Raw genomic sequence first — 22,126 nt, forward strand, 5'->3', positions numbered from 1 at the left:
ATTCTCCCATGATGGTAAGATCAAAAAAATAGTCACTTTGTGAATTCAACTATATATTTCAGACAGATCGTCAGATAATTAAATGGGTTTCAGCTTAATTTCCCCTTGAAAGAGGTTAAACTATTTTCCGGTCTTCCTCACATCTCCGATTTAGAAGTCATCCTAGTGATTTAGCGACTTTCTTTTTGCCCAATTAACACCGAGAAGGATGAAACAGGTTGCCGGCCGCGCCACGTGCCAGGTGCTGGACCATGTTATTCGTCAGAGCAGAATAGCTGTTTGTGGCCCGTTGCCATGGTGCTGGGGGGGCAGGGGGGGCAGGAAGATGAAGGTGGGAGGTTCCAGCCCCGAGCGCGAGGCCGGCTTACAGAGTGTGACCTCCGAGTGGCAAATGGCACTGGGCTTTGGCTGCCAAGGTGCAGAAAGCTGCCCACACCATCTGTCACACAGACGGCGACCGGGCCCCATGTCTGGGCGGAAAGTGTCACCACGGGCCAGGGACACGAGCCGCTGGCAAGGAGATGAAGCCTACTGGACTGCTTGGAAGACGGTGCCTTTCCCAGGTCCCCACTGACAAATCTTCTGTATTGACTGTCCTGCTAGTAAGCAGTATAAAGTTTGAAGCCAAGATACGTATCAATAGTAAAATGTGATCATAACTGAAAAACATCATCTAGTGAATTATTATTTTTTCTTTTTTCTTTTTTTTTTTTTTTGCTTGAATGGGTTGTGGCATTGCGTTAGTCCAAATTATTGTCCATTGTTTATGCTTATAAGTTATTTTATTCTTTGCTACTCAGTTAGAACAATAAAGGCTTAGGCGGAGGTGAGACCCACAGAGGTAGGCATAGGAGAGGACGTTTATTTAATTTATAGAAGTCGTGGTGACAGGTGTTGCTAAGCAGGAATGAGCAGAGCTGGCTGCCCTGGGCTGTCCCTCGTCCAGGTACACCAGGTCCAGTGTCCTCCCCATCCCCACCACCTGCTGACCACAGGAGCCGGCGATGTCCCCTTCAACATTCTGTGCCTGGTTGTCAGTGTTTGTGAAATGGTGGCAACAGTGACAGATTTGTTCAATCTTAGTGCCACACCCGGGACAGCAGAGGCAGTCTGTCTGTCCTCTGGTGCCCACCCCCCTGCTCTGACCGCTGGTCACACCACCTGCAGCCACAACTACCGCGATGCCGGCCCTGGGAGAGTGCACGCTGGGGACAGGAAAGCACCTCCATCTCGTGAAAAGGAAATTGAAAACCATCAATCACGACTGAAAGCTGACACCGTGTCCCCAGGCGCTCGCTAAGCCTCTGCCCAGGTCTCTGTGGAGCAGGCGCTGTGTGGAAATACTTTTAGTCACAACCCCACACGGGCATTGGCACTCACATGACACACGCACGTCTAATAGGTTAAGAAAAAACAACTTGCAGAAGCACTGGTAAATATATATCTAGATCCTAAATGTGGGGCTTCTGTCGAGTCTCCTCACACATGGAGCACTTGTTCCTTGGCCTCAGACAGGATCAGGCTCCGGCCATTTAAACGCTAAGTCTGTGAGATCGGAAGGTATAGGACAGCTCCACGTTTCTATCAATATTAAAACGCTGGATGGATATAAAAAAAACATACCAGGCTTCAGAACAGGATACAAAACAACGCTGATAACCCAGGTGGAAAATTAATGGCCACCCTCTCGACACATCACTCGGATGGGTCAGTCAGCTCTGACCATTCTGTGTCGGGAGGTCACTCCACTCAGTAATTAAATTCCTGAGTGAGCCTACTGTTCCCTCACAGAAGCCCAGGCCGCGTAAGAGAACCCCCCATCACAGACCTCACACAAGCATGGGAATGCGGACCCCATCACTAGCACGAGGGAGATGGATGATTAACAGAAAACTCAGTGACCACGCCAAGGAGACAGGGAGAGGTTGTGATGGCGGCAGGGTGTCAGAGAAGGCTCCAGAAAGGGGTGGATCATAAAAGAATGAAGGACTTAAAAAGCTGGGTGCAGAAACCTTGAAAAAGAGAAATTATTTATTTATTTATTTATTTTGCATAAAAATGAGTGTCATACCGAGAACAGGACAAGGAAGAGAAGAGCCTTACCCTTCTGCCCCAGGGGAGATTCGAGCTTGTTTTATTGTTTTATTTGAGGCTGCTTTCTTCTCCAAATGATTGGCGACCTGCTCGGAGCCCAGCTTAATCAAGGCTCCCTCTGAGTACTTGCAAAGGAGCTGAGACGTCTTGAAATCCTTCATGTCTCTGATCACTGTGCATTGATTACTGCAGCTATCTGAGTTCTGAGCATACTTCTAAGAAGCAGAGAGTCTCATGAAGCAGAGTATGTAAGAAACGTGAGAGAGGAAATGACTTGCAAATCAGGAAATAAAAAATGTTCACACGAAGATACTTGATTTCCCCACGTGGTCTGTAATTGACACCAATTAGCTCTACCTTCATTTTGTCATTCTTTTGACTTAGGGTCACAGTAAGACCAAGTCCCGTTTGTAGCCAGATGATCTACCTGCCAGGATGTTTAGGAGTGAATCAGAGAGACAAAGCATTAGCTCTTTTAAGTAAAAAATCATGTTTTCATATTTTAAAAGATACTTTTTCTTCTCTGTTGTGGCACAACACAGAATGACGGGTATTCATACTGTTGATGGGGAAATCGACATGTCTACTTAGTTACAGATTCTAAATACCTTCTAGAGAGGGGGGAATGTTGCCACTAAGATGAGAAAAATGAGGACTGATTGATATGTGTAGTATTTGAATTGATCACTCCCAGCAAGGCCCCCAGACATGTCTGTTGCAGGCTTACTAAGTATCTCATCGGGTCTAGGAGGGGCTGGAGATGTGAGAGCCCTCCGCATAAGGGCCCTTTCTCCACTGCAACCATGTGTCAGAGTATCCGTCCTGGAAAAACCCGTTGCCTCAGAAATAACTCCCAACTTCTTATCCATAAAAGAAAGAAAGAAAAAGAAAGGCAGGAAGCAAAAAAGGAGGGAGGGAGGGAGGGAGGGAGGGAAAGAGAGAAAGAGAGAAGGAAGGAAAGAAGGAAGGAAGGAAGGAAGGAAGGAAGGAAGGAAGGAAGGAAGGAAGGAAGGAAAGAAGGAGAGAGAGAGAGAGAGAGAGAGAGAGAAAGAAAGAAAAATTTAGAATGCGATCACCTCAGATAACTGCCCTTTTATATACCTTAATCAGGCTTTAAATCTTCTCCATTTTCCAAATCAGGTGTCCAGGAAGGCTTGTTCGATGGATGTTTCGTCTGATGGCCATTGTGATGTTTTCATTTACATCAATAACATGAACCACTCACCTTCCCTGGGTGCTCTGTGTCCCCGGGACAATTCTAAGCATTTCCCAGATCATGTCTTAGTTATTCATCGTAAGGAACTGTTGGGTCAGCATAAATCTGAGGCCTGTTTTACAGATGATGGCATTGAGGGGTGACCAGCATCCCATGGACACCCCAGAAGTACTTTGCATCCAGAGACCCTGCAGGGACCCTCCTGTGATGAAATCCTGGCTCTGCCCCCAACCAGCTAGCTGTTCTAGTATGGCCCATACGCTGCACTCTCTGAGCCTCCATTTCTTCATCTGTAAAATGAAAGGAGATGAGTCCAGATTAAAGAAGTTTGTGTTATGTAGTTCTTCGGACGCTGCTTAACAAGGGCTTGGTAAGGTTCACTTTTTATAACCTAGTAATTTCCATGGAAATACAACCTATGTAAGCATGTTGGTGACCATGAGCAGGTAATCACGCATCTTGATGGAATGCAGTTCAGAGACTGCACGGGTGTGAGTAACTAGCCAGTTCACCAAGCCACTGGCACTGAGCGCGCTGTACAGACCAGAGACTGGGCGACGTTCTGACATGGCAGGAAACAGAACCCACGCAGACTCTGCCGTCGGAAGCCCCTCCCTCCACGGTTGTGATAGAAGGGGACCAAGCTACAGTCTCACTTTGATCTGAAGGGCACAGCAACGGGGGAGGGACAGCAAGCCACCGCCTCACGGTTAGGGCTGCTAGCCGAGGTCACTCATCGGGGAGGCCACGCCACGCTCACACCCCAAGCATAAAGGAGACTTTTCTTTGCCATCCAAGAACCCTCAAACATGGAAGAATATGAACCATGAGTCAGTTCCCTGTGCAAGACCACCAAACACCCAATGGAGGAGGTCTGGGGTAAGTTAAAAAAAAATCAAATTCAACAACACGGTAATTGCACAGCTGGAGTCAGACCACAGAGTTCCCTTCATCAGAATGTCACCACGACAACGTCTCTGCGCGCAGCGGGGCTCAGCGTCCTGAACACCAGCACTCAGTGACCAGCCTGCCCCCTCAGAGTGGTGTTTCCCCGAGGCCCCTGGCAGGTGGTGCCATGGGCCCTCGGACCCCGCTGCCCAGGAGTGGTTAATGGACCCTTGGTACGAGTCACAGGCCGTGGCCTGCGCATGTGGGGATGCCATTTCAACGTGCCTTCTATGCTGGAAGTGACTCTCTCCGCTAAGGCAGGCTCCCAAAAGCTGGGGAGCAGAGCTGACATCCAGGAGAAGCTGTTGACCGGGATGCTCGCTGTGGGACAGCCGGAGACGGGGGCTGTGTGAAGCCGCCTCCCTGGCATTTCTCAAAGCCAACTGCAGTTGGCAGAATTCCAAGACGAGGGGGCGTGACCGGAAAGCGGGCGAGGGTGACAGCCACTGGCGATGACTGCACAGGTCCATCGGGCCCAGAACCCCGGTTCAAAGCATGGGCATCCCATTGCCACACCCCCTTCAGCTGCGGTCATTGGTAGAGGGAAAGCCGAGGAGCCTAGGAGGGCTCACTGCAGACCCCTCGGTGCCGTGGACTACACACGGTTCCCCACAGGGACTGTCACTCCCAACACAGCCTCTCATCCTCTTCCAAAGGCTGCACGTGTTAAACCCCGAGAACAGGGAAACGCCCCTCCTCTACTGAAATCAGAATGTTGGTGGTTGGAGTGGCCAAAAAGAACCCCCTCCCGACATCTCCCGGGGTGTGGGCAGAGAGCCAGGGGAGACCTCACCTGCGCTCAGTCACGACCGCAGGGGCCGCGCACGGTCCAGGCACTGGGCATGTTTGTTTTTACAACACCTGCCTACAGAGGTAAGTCAGGTCCGGTTCCTTCTCCAACCCTGCTGTACTGCCAGACATTAAGGAAACACCCAGGGAACCAGCGACACAGGATCGAACGCAGCGGCATAGCCCTCCTGGAAGGAAGGCTATGTGTCCAAGCAGGTCACCTGTGCCGCATGGGGACACTGGCCTCTCCTCGCTGTCAAAGTGTTGCCAAGTTTCAGAAAACTCATTCTGCGTGGACAACCCAGGTGTCTACCTGAAAACTTCATCGCATGAACATTTTAATGCATTGAAAGAACAATCTGGTTTTGTTATTTTTTTTGCACAGTAACACAAAAGAGACTGTAAATTAAAATAAATTATTATGATAGAGAAAATTTTACAGGTATTTGTAAAAATAAAATACACCCTAGAAGAAGTAACAACAAAGGCTTCCCAGTTGAAAATGAATATCGGGAAGGTGGTCTTTGAGAACTCAGATGAAGTTTGCACAGAATTATCAGGGTTGTGGAATGTCACTGTGTCTCTGAGCCTCTCTGCTGGGCTGGATGGGGTGCGCTGGGCAGCAGACGGTGACTGCATGCAGGCGTCCGAGTCAGATGCTCATTCAGACTCATACGTGTGTTTGTGTCAGAATGGCCATGCTAATAACAGTTACTTGATACAAGAGAGATGTCAAAATACTTTCACCTTCATTGCTTCCGAATGAAAACAACAGATGTATCTGTTGATCGAAAATGAGTCAGCAATATAGATTATTTTGCTCCTCACCTCTTTTTATTTCGCCTTAAAAGACATGTCACTGTTTACGAGGCATCACTGCAGATTAGCGCAGGGAGCCGTGGTACGTGCTTCCTATCCTGAACCCAAGTGCACGGCTCCCCTTCCACTTCAGCAGGAGCTCTGCCTTCATCTGGTGATGTCATTAAACAGACCATTTCTAGGGGGGGAGGGTCTAATTTTTATTTATTTATTGACTTTAGAGAGAAAGGAAGGGGGAGAGAAAGAGAGAGAGAGAGGCATAGATTTGTTGCTCCACTTAGTTGTGCACTCATTGGTTGATTCTTGGATGGCCCCAACCGGGGATTGAACCTGCCACCCTGGTGTATTGGAATGATGCTCTAACCAACTGAGCCACCCAGCTGGGGCAAACAGACAATTCTCAGCTGCCTAACTTCCTGCAGAGTTTTGGTGAATTTGGAAAAAATGAGGAACAGTAACATCGCCGCTCCTTTGCAATGGCAGGTGAGGGGCTGTGGGGAGCAGGGCCTCAGGCTGAGGACAGGTTCGGGCTGCTCCGTTTATACTTCTGGTGTCACCTGGTTGATCTGGAATAGCCTCAGATCAGACAGCACCGCAGACACAACTTCAGGTGACCTATTCCGAGAAACGCTGATCATGTATTTGGAGACTTTTCTGCAGCAGCTCGAGAAATCTGGGCTTGTGCCTGTGGTGTTTCCCCCCTCAGTGTGGCCTTTTCTGGTCAGAGAATCATGAACAGCTAGTTAGTTCTAGTGCCAAGTGATTAACAGGAAAACTGAGCCATTGCATTTTTTGTATGGGTTTTTTTTTTATGCTCTGGAGATCGAAGTGTTCCTTCAATTTGCAATCTTATTGTATCCTCTACTTATCTCACCTCAAGGCTCCAATGCCCAGCTAGAGACAGCAGCTGGCGAGCTGCGGGGAGCAGGGTGTGTTGTTTGTGTTTGAACCTGATGCCCTGTACCTGTCAGTCAGCGGGTGTGATGGCAGCAGCCCACGGCTGTGAAACTGCAGCACCCATTTGTGCATTTTTATTCAGTGCTCTGTGCCCAGGTCCTGTTGGAGCCGCACGGGTACCTCCGGGCACCAAGAGGAAATGTTCCCTGTTGTCGTGTGTGTGTGAGCCTGTGTGTCTGTGTGTGTGTCTGTGTGTGTGTGTGAGTGTGTGTGTATCTCTGTGTGTGTCTGTGTGTGAATGTGTGTCTGTGTGTGTCTGTGTGTCTGTGAGTGTCTGTGTATGTGAGTGTGTGTCTGTGTGTGTCTGTGTGTGTGAGTGTCTGTGTATGTGAGTGTGTGTGTCTGTGTGTGTGAGTATGTGTGCGTGTGTGTGTCTGTATGAATGTGTCTGTGTATATGAGTGTGTGTCTGTGTGTGTGTCTGTGTATGTGTCTGTGAGTGTGTCTGTGTGTGTGCGCCTGTGTGTCTGTGTGTGTGAGTGTCTGTGTGAGTGTGTCTCTGTGTGTGTGTGTCTGTGTGTGTGCATGTCTGTGTGTGTGACTGTGTGTGTCTGTGTATGTAAGTGTGTGTCTGTGTGTGTCTATGATGTGTGTGTCTATGTGTGAGTGTCTGTATGTGAGTGTGTGTGTGAGTGTGTGTCTGTGTGTGTGAGTGTCTGTATATGTGAGTGTGTGTCTGTGTGTGTGTCTGTGTGTGTGTCTATGTGAGTGTGTGTGTGTGTGTGTGAGTATGTTGGAGTGGGGAGAGACAGTCACCCTCTATAATAAGTAAGTGAATGTCACAGTATACTGAAGGTGCTCCTTCCTGTGGGATGCAGAAAAAGTGTTCAACAGGGTGGGCATAGTGTGTGAAAGCTGGAGGGGCTGCGTTATTAAAGAGGTTGGTCAGGTCAGCAGGGGAAAGTTGAGAGGAAGAAACTTTCTTCTTCCCTCAGGGCTCCTTTTTTTATTTTTTTAAAATCAGTGAGAGGAAGGGAGGCAGAGAGACAGACTTCTGCATGCGCTCTGACCAGGATCCACCCAGCATGCCCACCAGGACGCGTTGCTCTGTTGTTCAGCAACCAAGCTCTTCTTAGTGCCTGAGGTGAAAGCTATGGAGCCATCCTCAGTGCCCGGGGCCAACTCGTTCCAATAGAGCCATGGCTGCGGGAGGGGAAGAGAGAGAGAGAGAGAGAGAAAGAGAGAAGCGAGAGGAGGAGGGATAGAGAAGCAGATGGGCACTTCTGTATGTCCTGACCTGGGAACTAAATCTGGGACACCCACATACTGGGCTGATGCTCTACCACTGAGCCAACCAGCCCCCTCAGAGCTCTTTCAGGGGGTCTAATAATTACATTGACACAAGACAGACTAACAAAAGGAAATGACCAAATTAAATAGATACATACATAGGAGAAACCCTACACACATGAGACGTTCAGAGACAGAAAGGGAAAAGGAGGTGTTTGTGACATCCGGAGCAGGAAGGAGGTCAGGTGCCAGGTTCGGGGGTGGGGTCATTAGAGGGTCACAGCAGAGGGTCAGAGAGCACAGTCATGATGAGTTTTCCCTGCCTCTTAGACAGGTAAGAAGTCATGTCTGGTGTCCCCTCTTACTGTGGCCAGGCTCTGAATCTGAATTCTCTCAGATAGTGCGTGGGGGTGGAAGCAGAAGTTTCTCTCGAGCATGCTGGGTTTCAGTTACCTTTAGCTCAGATCAGCCCACACACCAGAGAGGAAGGACTTGGGGTGGCCTCTTATGAACCCCCACAGTTGTGTGATGGAAGTCTTAAAGGAGGCTCAGGAATAAAGTACCAGAACTGCTTCAGCAAACCAAGCACCTATTCTTCCACTCGGAGGCAAGAAAGTTACTGTTAGGCAACTGGAAGCTATTCAGAATAAGTAATTACATGACATGGCAGACACAACGCCCATTACACTCAAAATGCAAATCATACCAAATCTCTTAACCAAGTTTCCTTCCAAGAAAAAAGAGATTGGTTCAGAGCTGTTTTGTAAACAACCATTTCATCAAGTTATTTTTTTAATGTATTCTATCTCACATATTGAAAGTTCAGGCCCGGGCCGGTTGGCTCAGTGGTAGAGCATCAGCCTGGCATGCAGGAGTCCCGGGTTCGATTCCCGGCCAGGGCACACAGGAGAAGCGCCCATCTGCTTCTTCACCCATCCCCCTCTCCTTCCTCTCTGTCTCTCTCTTCCCCTCCCGCAGCCAAGGCTCCATTGGAGCAAAGATGGCCCGGGCGCTGGGGATGGCTCTGTGGCCTCTGCCTCAGGCGTTAGAATGGCTCTGATTGTGGCAGAGCGATGCCCCAGATGAGCAGAGCATCGCCCCCTGGTGGGCATGCCGGGTGGATCCCAGTCGGGCGCATGCGGGAGTCTGTCTGACTGCCTCCCCATTTCTAGCTTTGGAGAAATACAAAAAAAAAAAAAAAGAAAGAAAATTTATGTTTCAGCTTGACCAGTGGTGGCACAGTGGATAGAGCATGGGCCTGGGATGCTGAGGACCAAGGTTCAAAACCACCAGCTTAAGCATGGATTCACCAGCTTGAGCTCAGTGTTGCTGGCTTGAGCCTGGGATCATAGACATGACCCCATGGTCATTGTCTTGAGCCCAAGGTCACTGTCTTGAGCCCAAGGGCACTGTCTTGAGCAAGGGGTCATTCACTCTGCAGGAGTCCCCCGGTCAGGGCGCATATGAGAAAGCAATCAATGAACAACTAAAGAGCCACAACAAAGAATTGATACTTCTCATCTCTCTCCCTTCCTGTCTGTCTGTCCCTATCTGTCCCTCTTTCTCTTTCTCTCCCTTGCTGAAAGAAAGAAAAGAAGGAAGGGAAGGAAGGGAAGGAAAGGAAGGGAGGAAGGGAGGAAGGGAGGAAGGAAGAGGGAAACTGCTAATAGATAGATCCCCAAAGGAGACTAAGCTACAGCTGATCCAGAGGACCCCGCACCGTCAAAGGTAGATATTAAAGACTGATAAGACACAAGTAGGGATGAGGTAAAGCCAGACAACTCAAGTATATACAAGGTGGGACTAATGTAAATTTAGAGCCTGACCCGTGGCGGCACAGTGGATAAAGCAATAAAGCATTGACCTGGAACGCTGAGGTTGCTGGTTCAAAACCCCGGGCTTGCCCGGTCAAGGCACATATGGGAGTTGATGCTTCCTGCTCCTCCCGCCCCCTCTCCACTCTAAAATGAATCAATTAAAAAAATTTTTTTTTAATTTTTAAGTAGGTTTAGAGTTGTTTGTGTGGAAATAATACAATAATTAATAAATAATAATACAAGGCCCTGGCCGGTTGGCTCAGTGGTAGAGTGTCGGCCTGGCGTGTGGAAGTCCCCGGTTCGATTACTGGCCAGGGCACACAAGAGAAGCACCCATCTGCTTCTCCACCCCTCCCCCTCTCCTTCCTCTCTGTCTCTCTCTTCCCCTCCCGCAGCCAAGGCACCATTGGAACAAAGATAGCCCAGGCGCTGGGGATGGCTCCATGGCCTCTGCCTCAGGCACTAGAGTGGCTCTGGTCACAACAGAGCAACGCCCCGGATGGGCAGAGCATCGCCCCCTGGTGGGCGTGCCAGGTGGATCTCGGTCAGGCGCATGCGAGAGTCTGTCTGACTGCCTCCCCATTTCCAGCTTCAGAAAAATACAAAAAAATAAATAAAATAAAAAATAATAATACAAGAATAAACTGTGTTTGTGGTACTCACCATTGTAAACTGGTTTTTGCCCACCCTGTATATTTATTGGATTTCATGGAACTAATATTGTTTCGCACATTCTGGAATATGCGGGATCTCAGATGGACGGTTGTCATATGACAACAGCAACCACACGAGTTGTTGTGACCCACACATGGTTCACATACTGGAGTATTTAGATGTTATGTTAGTTTTTCTTCCCAACAACTCTACGAAGTGTGTGGTACCCCCATTTATCAGAGAGGGGAGTCCAGAGACAAGGTGTAAGGGTGGAGGGCACCTGGTCTACCTCACTTTGAACCCATGAATAAGACTCTCAGCCCTCTGCAGTCACATGGACTCCTACAGGAAGCATCGGCAAGCACTACTCCAGTGTGGGCTGACGGCAGGGCAGTCTACTGGAAGGTGGGGGAAAAGCACTAGGTTATGCGAGACACATGAGCTGCAGAGTTGGGACAGACAGGCCAGGAACAATTCATCCGAGATGGTTTGTCACTGAGTGGGAGGCCTGGGCAAATCAGCAGGGGGGGGGAATTGTTCTGAAGAAAGTGACAGCTAGGTGGCCCTTACCAAGCCAGCGTGGGCTGGAGGGGCTGCATGCAGAGGGAGCGGGTGGCTAACCTGGGAGGTTCCGGCTTGTCAGTGGTGATCTGCATCTGCAGGTGCCTCAGACCACAGGGACAGGCTGGGTTTAAATAATAGATCGTCCTGTCATAACGGATAGGAAGGCATGGGCCACCAGCCACTCACGTGCATTTTAATACAAACAGACCTGGGAGGTGTAAGCACAACAATGAGACAGGCCATCGGCACTTAAAAAACAGTGCGGTTAGAGTACAACCCCAAACGTTTCATTTTCCTCTGAGGGCTGACACGTCCCACAGGGGCGTTCCTTTAACCTGGTCCCTGCTTCCCAATTAACAGCTACATCTATAATAATACATGAATGCATTTTTAATTAAGCCTCTACCTTCTGTAACTTTATGTGTGAAATCTGCTACATACCTTCTTATGTTTCCAGCCCTGGTTCCTGGCTGAGATCACTCCCGCCCCCTGCAGGGGGACTCTCTCTGCCCCCCCACCCCCACCCCGACATCTGGTGTGGACAGTGGTCTGTATCTTGGCTGTTCTCATGGGTGTGTGCTACTGTCTTGTGGTTGTTTCAGTTTGGAATTCCCCGAGGACCCACGATGTCGAGACCCTTTTCTCATTTTATTTGTCGTCTGTCTCCCTTCTCTGGTGAGGAGTCTGTTCACACCTTCCCCTTGCTTTTGAAGGGGGCTGTCTGTTTTCCTACTGTTGGGTTTTTAGAGTTCTTTGTATATCTGGATGCAAGTCCTTTATCAGACGGATAAGCATCTTACAAACATTTCTCTTAGTCTAGCTTGCCTTTTCATTCTCTTAACAGCGGTTTTTATTCTTTTCATTTTAATGCCTGCAGCGCTGCGGTCACAAGGCCCCTTGGTCATGAGTAAAGCCACTTTTGTTTACTTTGGCTGATTTCTTTTTTTTTTTTTTTTTTTGGTGACAGAGACAGAGAGAGGGACAGATAGGGACAGACAGACAGGAAGGGAGAGAGATGAGAAGCATCAATTCTTTGTTTCAGCTCCTTAGTTGTTCACTGATTGATTTCTCATATGTGCTTTGACTGGGGAGCTACAGCAGACCGAGTGACCCCTTGCTCAAGCCAGTGACCTTGGGCTCAAGCTGGTGAGCCTTGCTCAAACCAGATGAGCTCATGCTCAAGGTGGCGACCTCGGGGTTTCGAACCTGGGTCCTCCGCATCCCAGTCCAACGCTCCATCCACTGCGCCACCGCAACATGAGAGATTAATGTAAAATAACAGAATGTGAGAGTGAGGTTTTTGGGTTTTTTTTTAAGGGTTTCATCTTCTTTGTGGCTCTAAGTGAGAGATATTTTCGGTGTCACAGTCGTGTCAGTTAATAAAATGGGACGTCCTTGTGGTCTACGAAATACGGTCCGGGAAAGCAGTTCCTTGGACGTGTTGTAAAGAGCTGCCCCGTTTGCAGAAGTACCGGACTGGGCAGGACTTTCGTTTCAACAAGTTCCAGTACACTGTAAGTTCTCTCTAATGTTAAAAGAATCCTAGTTAAAAAAAAATAGTAAGAGTTTTAGTTCAACACTTCAGTGACTGAAAAGCGTGAATTATTTTTAATAGTTGACAGCTATATCATAATATCTACATAGAAAGATTGGTAAGATGCTTTTCCTTTTTTTGTTTTTGTTTCAGATGCCTTAAATAAGGTTAGACAACTATTTCAATAGGATGTTTGCTCTGCACGTAACATCTCCCCTCCTGTCATTCTGTGTTTAAAATTGTGAAAGCTGGGTTTTTACTTGCTAATTCTTCCCCAGCCTTGTTTTTTCTAAATATTTAAAAAAGCTTGCTTTCCTTCCACACTTCTTGAGCACTCATGAACACACAGAATATATATATATATAATGTATATATATATATTATATATATATATAGTTTGGGCTTTGCAAACAGGGGTCCTCTGATCCCCAGAGTCTGTGAACTAATCCAGGAGTCCCTGCACCCACATCCAGCCCTCCTGCCAGCTGCATGCAACATATATGTCGTTTGACACTCACAGTCGAGAACCTTCATCCTCAAACCATCTCCTGAACCTGACCACTTCCCTCCTGCAGGACTACCCACTCCAATGCCCTCATGTCTCAGTGGGGCTAGTGGCTTCCCGCCTCCATACATGCCCTCTCCTTACCTGGCCAGTTCTCCATACAGTGACCCAAGATGTAGGGTGTGGCGAACATCCCATCTCTGCCCCAAATTCTCCAATGGCTTCCCTCAACACTCATCACATTGGGTCGTCGTAATCCTTGATTGCTTTATTGTCTGTCTTGGCCAAGGCAGTCCAAGCTGCTCTGCCCAAAGCGGAACCCCCAGGTCCAAAACATCTAGAATATATTAACTACTCAAATACGGTATTTCTTGGAAAAGCACAGTAGTGTATTTCACTTATTTGAGAGTCTTGCTTCAAATGACAGCAGAATTCCTTGATTAAACATCTGTGAAGGGTGACCAATGCCAGTCAGTCATAGGACTCTAAAGGATCCCTTGACACAGAAAACGTCCTGGGCATTCCCTCCCTGTCAGGAAGGGACAGCTGTTCTCGAAAATGTCTCCCTTCCACAGGAAGCGGAGTTGGTAGATTTGGTAGACGAGCAGGTGTTTCTCATATGATGTCAAGACTGTTTTGTGAACAAACATGAATGATTAAGCTTTAAACAGCATTGAGCTTGAGGAGTTGACACCAGGAACTTACAGGAGCTTGTTCACTTTGAAACTCTTTAAGTTTTGTTGTGTTTTTTTTTGTCAGAGGGAGAGACTGGCCAGACCATGATTTCATCTGCTGGGTCCAGGAAAAGTCCACCTCAAAATGTTATCTGCACCACACGTTGTAATAGACTGTATTTCAGTCATGGCATCCAGAACCAAAGCCGTAGACAGACAATCACATGTCTATTCCATATTTATAACAAAATAATAATGTACCTGGATCCTGCTGGCAGTGTTAGGAGAAATTCTGCGACATTGGAGCTTAAGCAATTAGTAAGCTTTCATATCTCACATGGGTAAAGGCTGACTCGGGATTGGGTATTTCGCCTTAGGAAATGGTTTTTGTGAGACGCATTTCAAGTTCTGAACGCGTGCTTGCAAAATGTCCATCTATCTGTCACATGAAAACATTCCAAAAGCTCGTAAAGCCAATCACAAAAAAATCAATCGGACTTATTCAGACATGAGTAAAGTAACAGAAAAGTCTAACACAGAAATGTTTTCACGTGTGGAGTATATATGTGCATCATGTATAGAATGTTGACAGAGCCACGGTATGCTAGCAGGACCCAGGACCCAGGAGATTGTTTGAAGGATAGAAATGATTCCATAAATGCAATGGAAGCCCCAGTTTCTTGTGGATATAAAGCTTTGGGATTCACTTAAAGCCTAGTTAGTCACTGCAGGCAAAGGTGTTCATTTGCAGATACATAGTTTCTCATTTCACCTGTGAAACTCCTGTTTGTTAAATACTGAATTTATGCTGTTGCGATGACTAAATGAAAAACTCTCATCATTATATTTTCAATTCCATTATCAGTAATAATTTGTTTTTGCTTGTTTTGGAAGTGATCAAGGGGATATTCTTGATTTTTTTTAATTTGGCACACGTGTCCTTTCATGCAAATATGTCAGTATGCTAATATCATTGAAGGATTCTTTTAAGAAGTCTAAGTGATCATGTACCTAGTAGACCTAGTCGTAGACCCTGGTAATAAGGAATAAATTTGCTATTAAATGTAGCCTGTTTATTCATCTATAACAGTGGTCAGCAAACTCATCAGTCAACAGAGCCAACTATCAACAGGACAACGATTGAAATTTCTTTTGAGAGCCAAATTTTTAAAACTTAAACTATATAGGTAGGTACGTTCCTTATCAAAGTAGTGCCCGTACGTGGTATTCTGTGAAAGAGCCACACTCAAGGGGCCAAAGAGCCACATGTGGCTCGTGAGCCACAGTGTGCCAACCAGGGATCCATAGTATTAACCCATATATATATATTTTTTTAAATAGATATTTTTCTTATTCAGAAAGAAGACAGGTGCGTTCACTGTGGAGTGTGAACCACCATCATCAGCATGCCACCTGTCCTGTGTGTCTACAGAGTGTCCCTGCCCAGCAAAGTCAGCGGTTTGTTGAGGTCGGTCAGACAGAACATCCCAGCCACATGGTCATTCCCACCCACGCGAGTGTTTATGGCCCCCACCTTCTGGGCTCACTCCTGCATGCTCGGCCGTGGTGGTGGCAGCCACAGGCACAATCCACGCCACTCACGTAGCGAATCCCAGCCCGGGGAAGCCCGCTTCCTGCTGCATTAGAAACAGAGAGTTCAGCAGTCAAGTTGCAAGTTACAGTTTGTCATCTTCAAGCATCGTCTGAACGACGCATCTGCCGTAAGAGGAGGAGCTTGGCCATTGGAAATGTCCTCCGGACTTTCACCCGAAATTCACTTCTATTTTGGGTCATGAGAAATTGTGAACAAAACCACACAGAAGAGAAAAAAAACAGTACTGTACCCAGAAACAAAGCGGATTAAAACCTGATCATCCCCAGAAAAGTCTCAGGAGGTAACCATCGCTCTGGTGGGACAGGAACAGTGGAAGTTGTTGAAAAAGAGCTTTTTTTTTTTCTTTTTTTTTTTTTAAATCTCAAATGAACTGACAGTCAAGGTGAGATTTGAAATGAAAATCCCGAGTTCCTGCCGTCTTCAGAACCCCTGCCCGAGGAAAGAGGCTTTCCAGCCTGGCTGCTGGACCCTCGGAGGCCTCCCGGACCCTGCAAACTTGATGGACCGCAGATCAGATGTCCCCAATGTGTGCGGAGGAACCGGGGCCTGTGGACAGAGCAGACACGCTGTGCTCAAGGAGTGTTTTGTAACTACTGCAACACAATATGTAACGAAATCGTGGTACGGTAGAGCCAGCGCCCGGACACCTGCCGGCCAGCGCGGGAATAGGGCATGTGGCTGGAGGAGAATGAGAGGTCCGTGTGGCAGGGGGACCGCTGTGACCCGCTGGGGCCTGAGTGTGGGGACCAGACCAGACGGGGCGCAGGCCATATACAGGGTGGAAGAGGTGTCCCCAGGGAACTAAGCCGAGCTCTGTCCTTCATCAGGCAAGGACAAGGTTGTGGCCCTGGCCAGTTGGCTCAGTGGTAGAGCGTCGGCCCACATGAGGAATGTGCATTTATTCTGGGTGGCCTGGCTCAGGAAACTCCCTTCTAGAGTGTGGCCGTTGGCTTGAGGCTGTCTGCCAAGACAGCAGTGTCAGGGTCAGGCACGTGGGGGCTCGGGTGCAGGCTGCTAGTTGGCAGGAAAAAAGCAAAATCAAATACAAAACTTTCCTACTAAAGGCCTTCGTGGGTAAGTGTGAGCTGATAATACAGGGTCTCTCCCCAACATTTGAACACGGAGTGAGTTTTCATAGGATTGTCCAAGTTCACAGATGTCATGAGCCCTGGGTCAGGGTGTGTGAAACACCCCTCTGTGCCCACAGTGTTTCCTGGTCATCCCCTGGCACATGGTGACCCGTTCACAATGACCATGCTGAGGGCAGCTTGGGTCCCCTGCATGGATGGACCCCTGGCCGGGCCGGAGCGGTGGCTATAACAGAAGTCAAAGCATGTCTATCAGGTAGGCTTCAACACAGGGTCGGGTCATGTGGGGTGGGCTAGGCTAAATTCCCAGGTCCCCCGGAACACAGAATGGGGGCCTGTCCAGTGCAGGTCCTGCCTGAGAAACCAGGAGAGCCGTTGAGCGATAAACTGCCTTCCTGCCCCATCACCCATGAAGGGGGTGACTTCGTTGTTTGTCCGGCTGTGCACACGGGTGTGCCCCTCCCCGAGTCTGATTCCGATTATCTGTGGAGCCTTCTGCCCATCCCTGGGCTGACAATGACGACTTTGTTCCACACCCCTGAGGAAGGGCTCCATCCAGTCCTGGCCACTGTCACTCTGCCATGTACTCACCTACTGGCCCAGGGACACAAGACGGTCATTTTTGTCATTGCTTCCTGCAAAGCTTTCGAGGAAATGATGACACTCCACGAGGCACAGAATTCCGACGTTACAATATATCATTACCTTTTTACAACTGGAAGCCTCTTCCAGGTCATGATGGGGACGTAGGAGCGGAGCTTACAGGGAAAGCGAATGGCATGGTGTGACGGAAGACCTGGCCCAGAAGCTCTGGGTTCAAGTGCCAGTGAGCCGAGGGACGCTATCTGATGGGTCGGCCAGTGTGTCTTCCATGTAAAGTTATTTGGATCGAAATCCCAGTCAATGAGGTAGCGCCTGGAGAACATCAAAACAGGTGTGGAGAGTTTGAGACAACCTGTGTGGACCCAGGCCGAGCCACCAAGGGGACCGGGCTGGAGAGGACAGGGCAGTGTGTCCGTCCATGCTGCGGGATGGGTCCCCATGCCGGTGGGAGGGCCAGTCTGCTGGGCAGAGAGCCACCACTCATCTTGCCTCCTCCTCTCGCAGGTCTGAGGTCCTCTACCAAAGTTCAGAGCATGGGGAAGCCCGTCTACGGCCACCAGGGAGGGACGCCAGGGTATGGAGACTGAGGCTGACACAGCCCCAATAAAGGTTACAGCGCCATAAACGCAGCTCCGGCCTCAAGACTAATGTCATCTTCTTTGGGCTCTGTGATCCTCCAGCAGAAAGTGCAAACCACTCATTTACGTGACCAGAGTTGATGTCACACCGCAAGGGCACGCCAGCATTCCGTTCTCCTCGTCCCTCCGCCTGGATCCTTATCGGCACGAGGGTGTCACCTCCCACTATGCAGGGCTGTGCCCTGAGCCTGTGTTCTATGTCTGTGTCCCCATCACCAAGCTCTCTGGTTCACCCTCCATCCTGGGGGCTTGGCGCTGTTGGGCGAGGAGCCCCGTCTTAGACCCTGGGCAGGGAGACCCGTCTTAGACCCAGGGCGGGGAGCCCCGTCTAAGACCCTGGGCCGGGAGCCCCGTCTTAGAACCTGGGTGGGGAGACCCGTCTTAGACCCAGGGCGGGGAGCCCCATCTTAGATCCTGGGCCGGGAGCCCTGTCTTAGACCCTGTGGAAGGCCGGTGGTGCCGTAGCCGAGCAGGCTCCCACTGGATCCGGGCCCACAGTACAGGAATGTGGAGCCGTTGGACAGTGGGCCATTCCATTTATTAGAGTCTTGCAACGGCAGACGACTATGCAGGCAGGGAAGACTGCTTCCCTCTCCCTCTCAGGACTCATCAGCAAACAGACCAGGGGTGGGGGGACCCCTTCTTCAGCAAACAAGGGCCCCTCCCAATGGCAGCAGGCAATCTGCATTTTACCATCTGCCGCCCTGAAGGCGAGCGCCTGCAGCCTTATACAGACTATACGCCTTGGTGATGCCCCCTGCTCATGCACCAGTCAGGCAAAGTACAAGCGAGCCAGCCTCACACACTTGTAGCACACTTGTTTGCCCAGCCCCCTGCCACAGGCTCAGCCAGCCTCCTGGGGAGAAGGTGCTTTCTGGGAGGAGACAGGGTTGGTTTCCCCCAGCACCTTCCCCAGCGCCCCCAACCCCACCACACTGAACACCAGAAACCCGAGTCAGGGCAGAATCACTGCCCCGTCCATACCCACACAGGCCTTCACAGCACACTGTCCCCTCTCTCCTGTCCCTGGACCACCCGCCGGAGCCTGCATTTCACATCCCGGCCGAATGCCCCAGGAACCTCCCAAATCTCTTTCCCGCGCCCTCTCGGGTTTTTCTACAATTCCTTCTCACCAGGCGGGCGGAGGAATCCGTTCCTCGGGACAGCGATTCTCAGCCTTCGTCGTCTCCTGGCACGTAAACTAATTACTAAAATTCTTTGGCACACCAGAAAAATATATATACTTTTGGCCTTCTGACAAAAAAAAAAAAGGTATCATTTTGATCCATTTGCACCAGACGGCTATTGTTGTGTGGCTGTTCTCTTTTTTTGTTTGTTTGTTTGTTTGACAATCGCAGGGGAAAGTGCCCCTGATTAAAGAGTCAGGTAAAAATTCTCAGAACACCTCGTAGAAAATCACTGCCCGGTGAGAAGAAGCAGAAATGGTGTGTCAGGAAGATGCTGGGTCCTTCCTGACACCTGCCGGTGCCCCTGGCCCTTACGCCTGGCACACGCTCCCAGAGCCCCGTGCTGGGCACGGCTGGCCTCTCCTTCCCACAGAGCAACTAAACTACCCCTTTTCCAGAGACTTCCCTGGACCTCACCACCCTTCCCGCGGAAACATAGGTCCCTAGACCGCACTTCCTCCAGCAATAGCTTGTCATTGTTTTTGCACCAGCAATAACAGCTGGCAATTAAATAATTATCTGACAGTGTTGCCACAGGAATCACTTATGTTTCTCAATATAAATAGGTTCTGCCTGACCAGGCGGTGGTGCAGTGGTTAGAGCAGGGGCCTGGGACCCTGGAGACCCCGGTTCAAAACCCTGAGGTCACCAGCTTGAGCACGGGGACAGTGCAGCAATCAAACCAGAAAGCCAGAATAAGGGGGACCTCCCGGAGAGAGGCCATGCGGTGGCTTGGTGTTAAAAGACTATTTACACGGGACTTGCTACCAGTCCTCTCAGCTGGTCCACCAGACTTGAAATGTACCTCCACCTTTTTACATCTTGAACTTGTTCTTTTGTTTTTGTTTTTGATTTTTACGGAGACAGAGAGAGTCAGAGAGAGGGATAGACAGGGACAGACAGTCAGGAACGGAGAGAGATGAGAAGCATCAATCATTAGGTTTTCGTTGCAACACCTTGTTCATTGATTGCTTTCTCATATGTGCCTTGACCACGGGCCTTCAGCAGACCGAGTAACCCCTTGCTTGAGCCAGAGACCTTGGGTGCAAGCTGGTGAGCTTTGCTCAAACCAGATGAGCCCGCGCTCAAGCTGGCGACCTCAGGGTCTCGAACCTGGGTCCTCTGCATCCCAGTCTGATGCTCTATCCACTGCACCACCGCCTGGTCAGGCAAACTTGTTCTTTTTGAGGAATAGGCGTTTCACAGAACCAAGTCCAACAGATGGATCTATGTTTGTTGGTTTGTTTTTCCTGTTCCAATTTTATTGATAATATTGAAACCAGATCGGTCAGGATTGTACCCAGTATAACCATGGACAGTCGCTGACTCTAGAGCTCACCAACCTGTTAGTGATTTGGTTGGGGTTTTTTTTCTTCCCCTTGGTTTTTTTTTTCTTTTTTTCTTTCATTAAACTAATTTGAAAGAGAGTACTCTTGATTGGTGGGAAATAAATACTAGTTAGGTTCACAAGTTTTGAAGCAAACGCTCAGATAAGATGCAACAGAAATTCTCCGCACCTCTGGGTCTTTGCTCACCTCGCCCCAAGTAGAGGAACCACCAGGAAGCTGTCTTATTAATACTCCAACTTTGAAATGAGTGTCTCATTTCCGTCAGAACAAAATAAGCCCTCTTTAAAAATCTATATTTAAAAAAAAGTGGAAAAAAGTAGCTGAATCAATAAGCCAACTAACAAAGCCCCAGGATGTAAGAGTTCTGGGTTATGCAGCAGGTGCGAACACCCGACCAGTGGGCGGAAAACTTGCAGGACGGGGTGTGACTGTGGGATTATGATCCATAAATTCTTACCCTGTCTGAAGTAAAAAAAGTCACAGGGACTAATTACAAATGAAGAAATTAGGGGAACTGGGGCCACATGTAGAGGTTTTTTTTTTTTTTTCTTCCTAAAATTGGCCATCTGGGTCTTACCTGCCCTGTCTGTTCATGTCTCAAGATTTGCAATCAACATTCTATGTAAGAAATGCTGCTCTCTAGTTTGCAAAGTAAAACCAAAGCTTTTTTAAACTCAATAATCAGGCCTTTTAGAATGATTGAGGCGGCCAGCCCAGTGAGAGAAAATACTCACATTTCAGCAACTCAAAGAGAGTTACCTTCCTATTCCCTACCAGCAACTACAGGACTTGTCTACATAGCTAGTCATTCTGAAAAAAAAAAAAAATTCTCCAAGGAAATAAGTTGAATGATCTGGAATTCCAGAAATCTTGCACAGACAGGAAAAGGGACGCCAGCTCTCTGTGTGTTAGGGAACTGCCTCTGGGTGACCTAGACTGTGCTCAGAACTTAACTGCTGCTGAACTTGGTCAACTTCCATAAACAATGTCACCAGAGTGACTGGACACCTGACCGAGGACTAGCACCTAATGGGAGCCCATTGGAAAACAAAACAAAACAAAACAAAAACAAAATCCCAAAGCAAGGCCGTTTCCATGTTGTTCCCCTCAAGCATCCACATTTGAAAAAGAGGCAGCCCACAGCTTCCTATTTATTCTTCTAAAATCATGTTAATTTCTTATTTATTTCAGGCATTACTAGAGACCCAAAATTTACTGCGCTCTCAGGTTGCAAACTTTACCTTCAACCTTGGATTTTCAGGGAAGTTTTACCACACAGGTAAGAAGGGGCTTGGTGTCCTCACAGCTCCCTGTAGACAGGAGAAAGGAGGGCGCCCGTGCCGTGGGGCCGGCGAGCAGGACGGCCAGGCTGATCGGTTGATCGCGGGGGGAGCCCGGGCACATTCTAAGGGGACCAGGTACAACATCAGTGTGCTGGCTTGCTGGGCAGATGCGCTTTTAGGAGCAAGGGCAGGAGAGGAGGAGCTCAGTGGAAAAAGCCAGAGCCGCTGGGCAGGCATTACTGCATGCCTTGAGTTCCCGCCACCGTGTGAGCAGACAGCACAGTGACCGCTGGACGCTCGTGACAGTAGACACTGGTTTTAGATTGTCGATAGTTGAGGTGACAGTTTTGTAAACTATTATTTTTCTTTGGAAAAAAAAACAATATTTGTTAATGAGAGAGGAATTTTATAGCCTCAGTGAAAATGAATGGATTGGAAAGGTCATCCTTTCCAATGGACCTTCCCTCACAGGACACTTCCCCTAAAGACGTTGTTGAGAATTTGGTCCAACATGCAATAAAGCCGTCACAATCAGGCTTGCAATTTTTTTATCTTTTTTTATT

At 48.7% G+C, this 22,126-nt stretch overlaps 1 protein-coding gene across 1 annotated transcript in view; it reads left to right on the forward strand.

Annotated features, from left to right (window-relative positions):
- The window catches only part of LOC136307309 (bifunctional heparan sulfate N-deacetylase/N-sulfotransferase 4), a 142,127-nt gene that overhangs the window by 39,558 nt on the left and 80,443 nt on the right, over positions 1 to 22,126 (forward strand). Inside the window, exon 2 of the mRNA XM_066233960.1 lies at positions 21,472 to 21,559. Within this exon, the coding sequence (XP_066090057.1) occupies positions 21,472 to 21,559 (88 nt within the window). The remainder of the gene's footprint in view (positions 1 to 21,471; positions 21,560 to 22,126) is intronic.

This window comes from Saccopteryx bilineata, chromosome 1, assembly GCF_036850765.1.
Source record: "Saccopteryx bilineata isolate mSacBil1 chromosome 1, mSacBil1_pri_phased_curated, whole genome shotgun sequence".
Classification (NCBI taxonomy): domain Eukaryota; kingdom Metazoa; phylum Chordata; class Mammalia; order Chiroptera; family Emballonuridae; genus Saccopteryx; species Saccopteryx bilineata.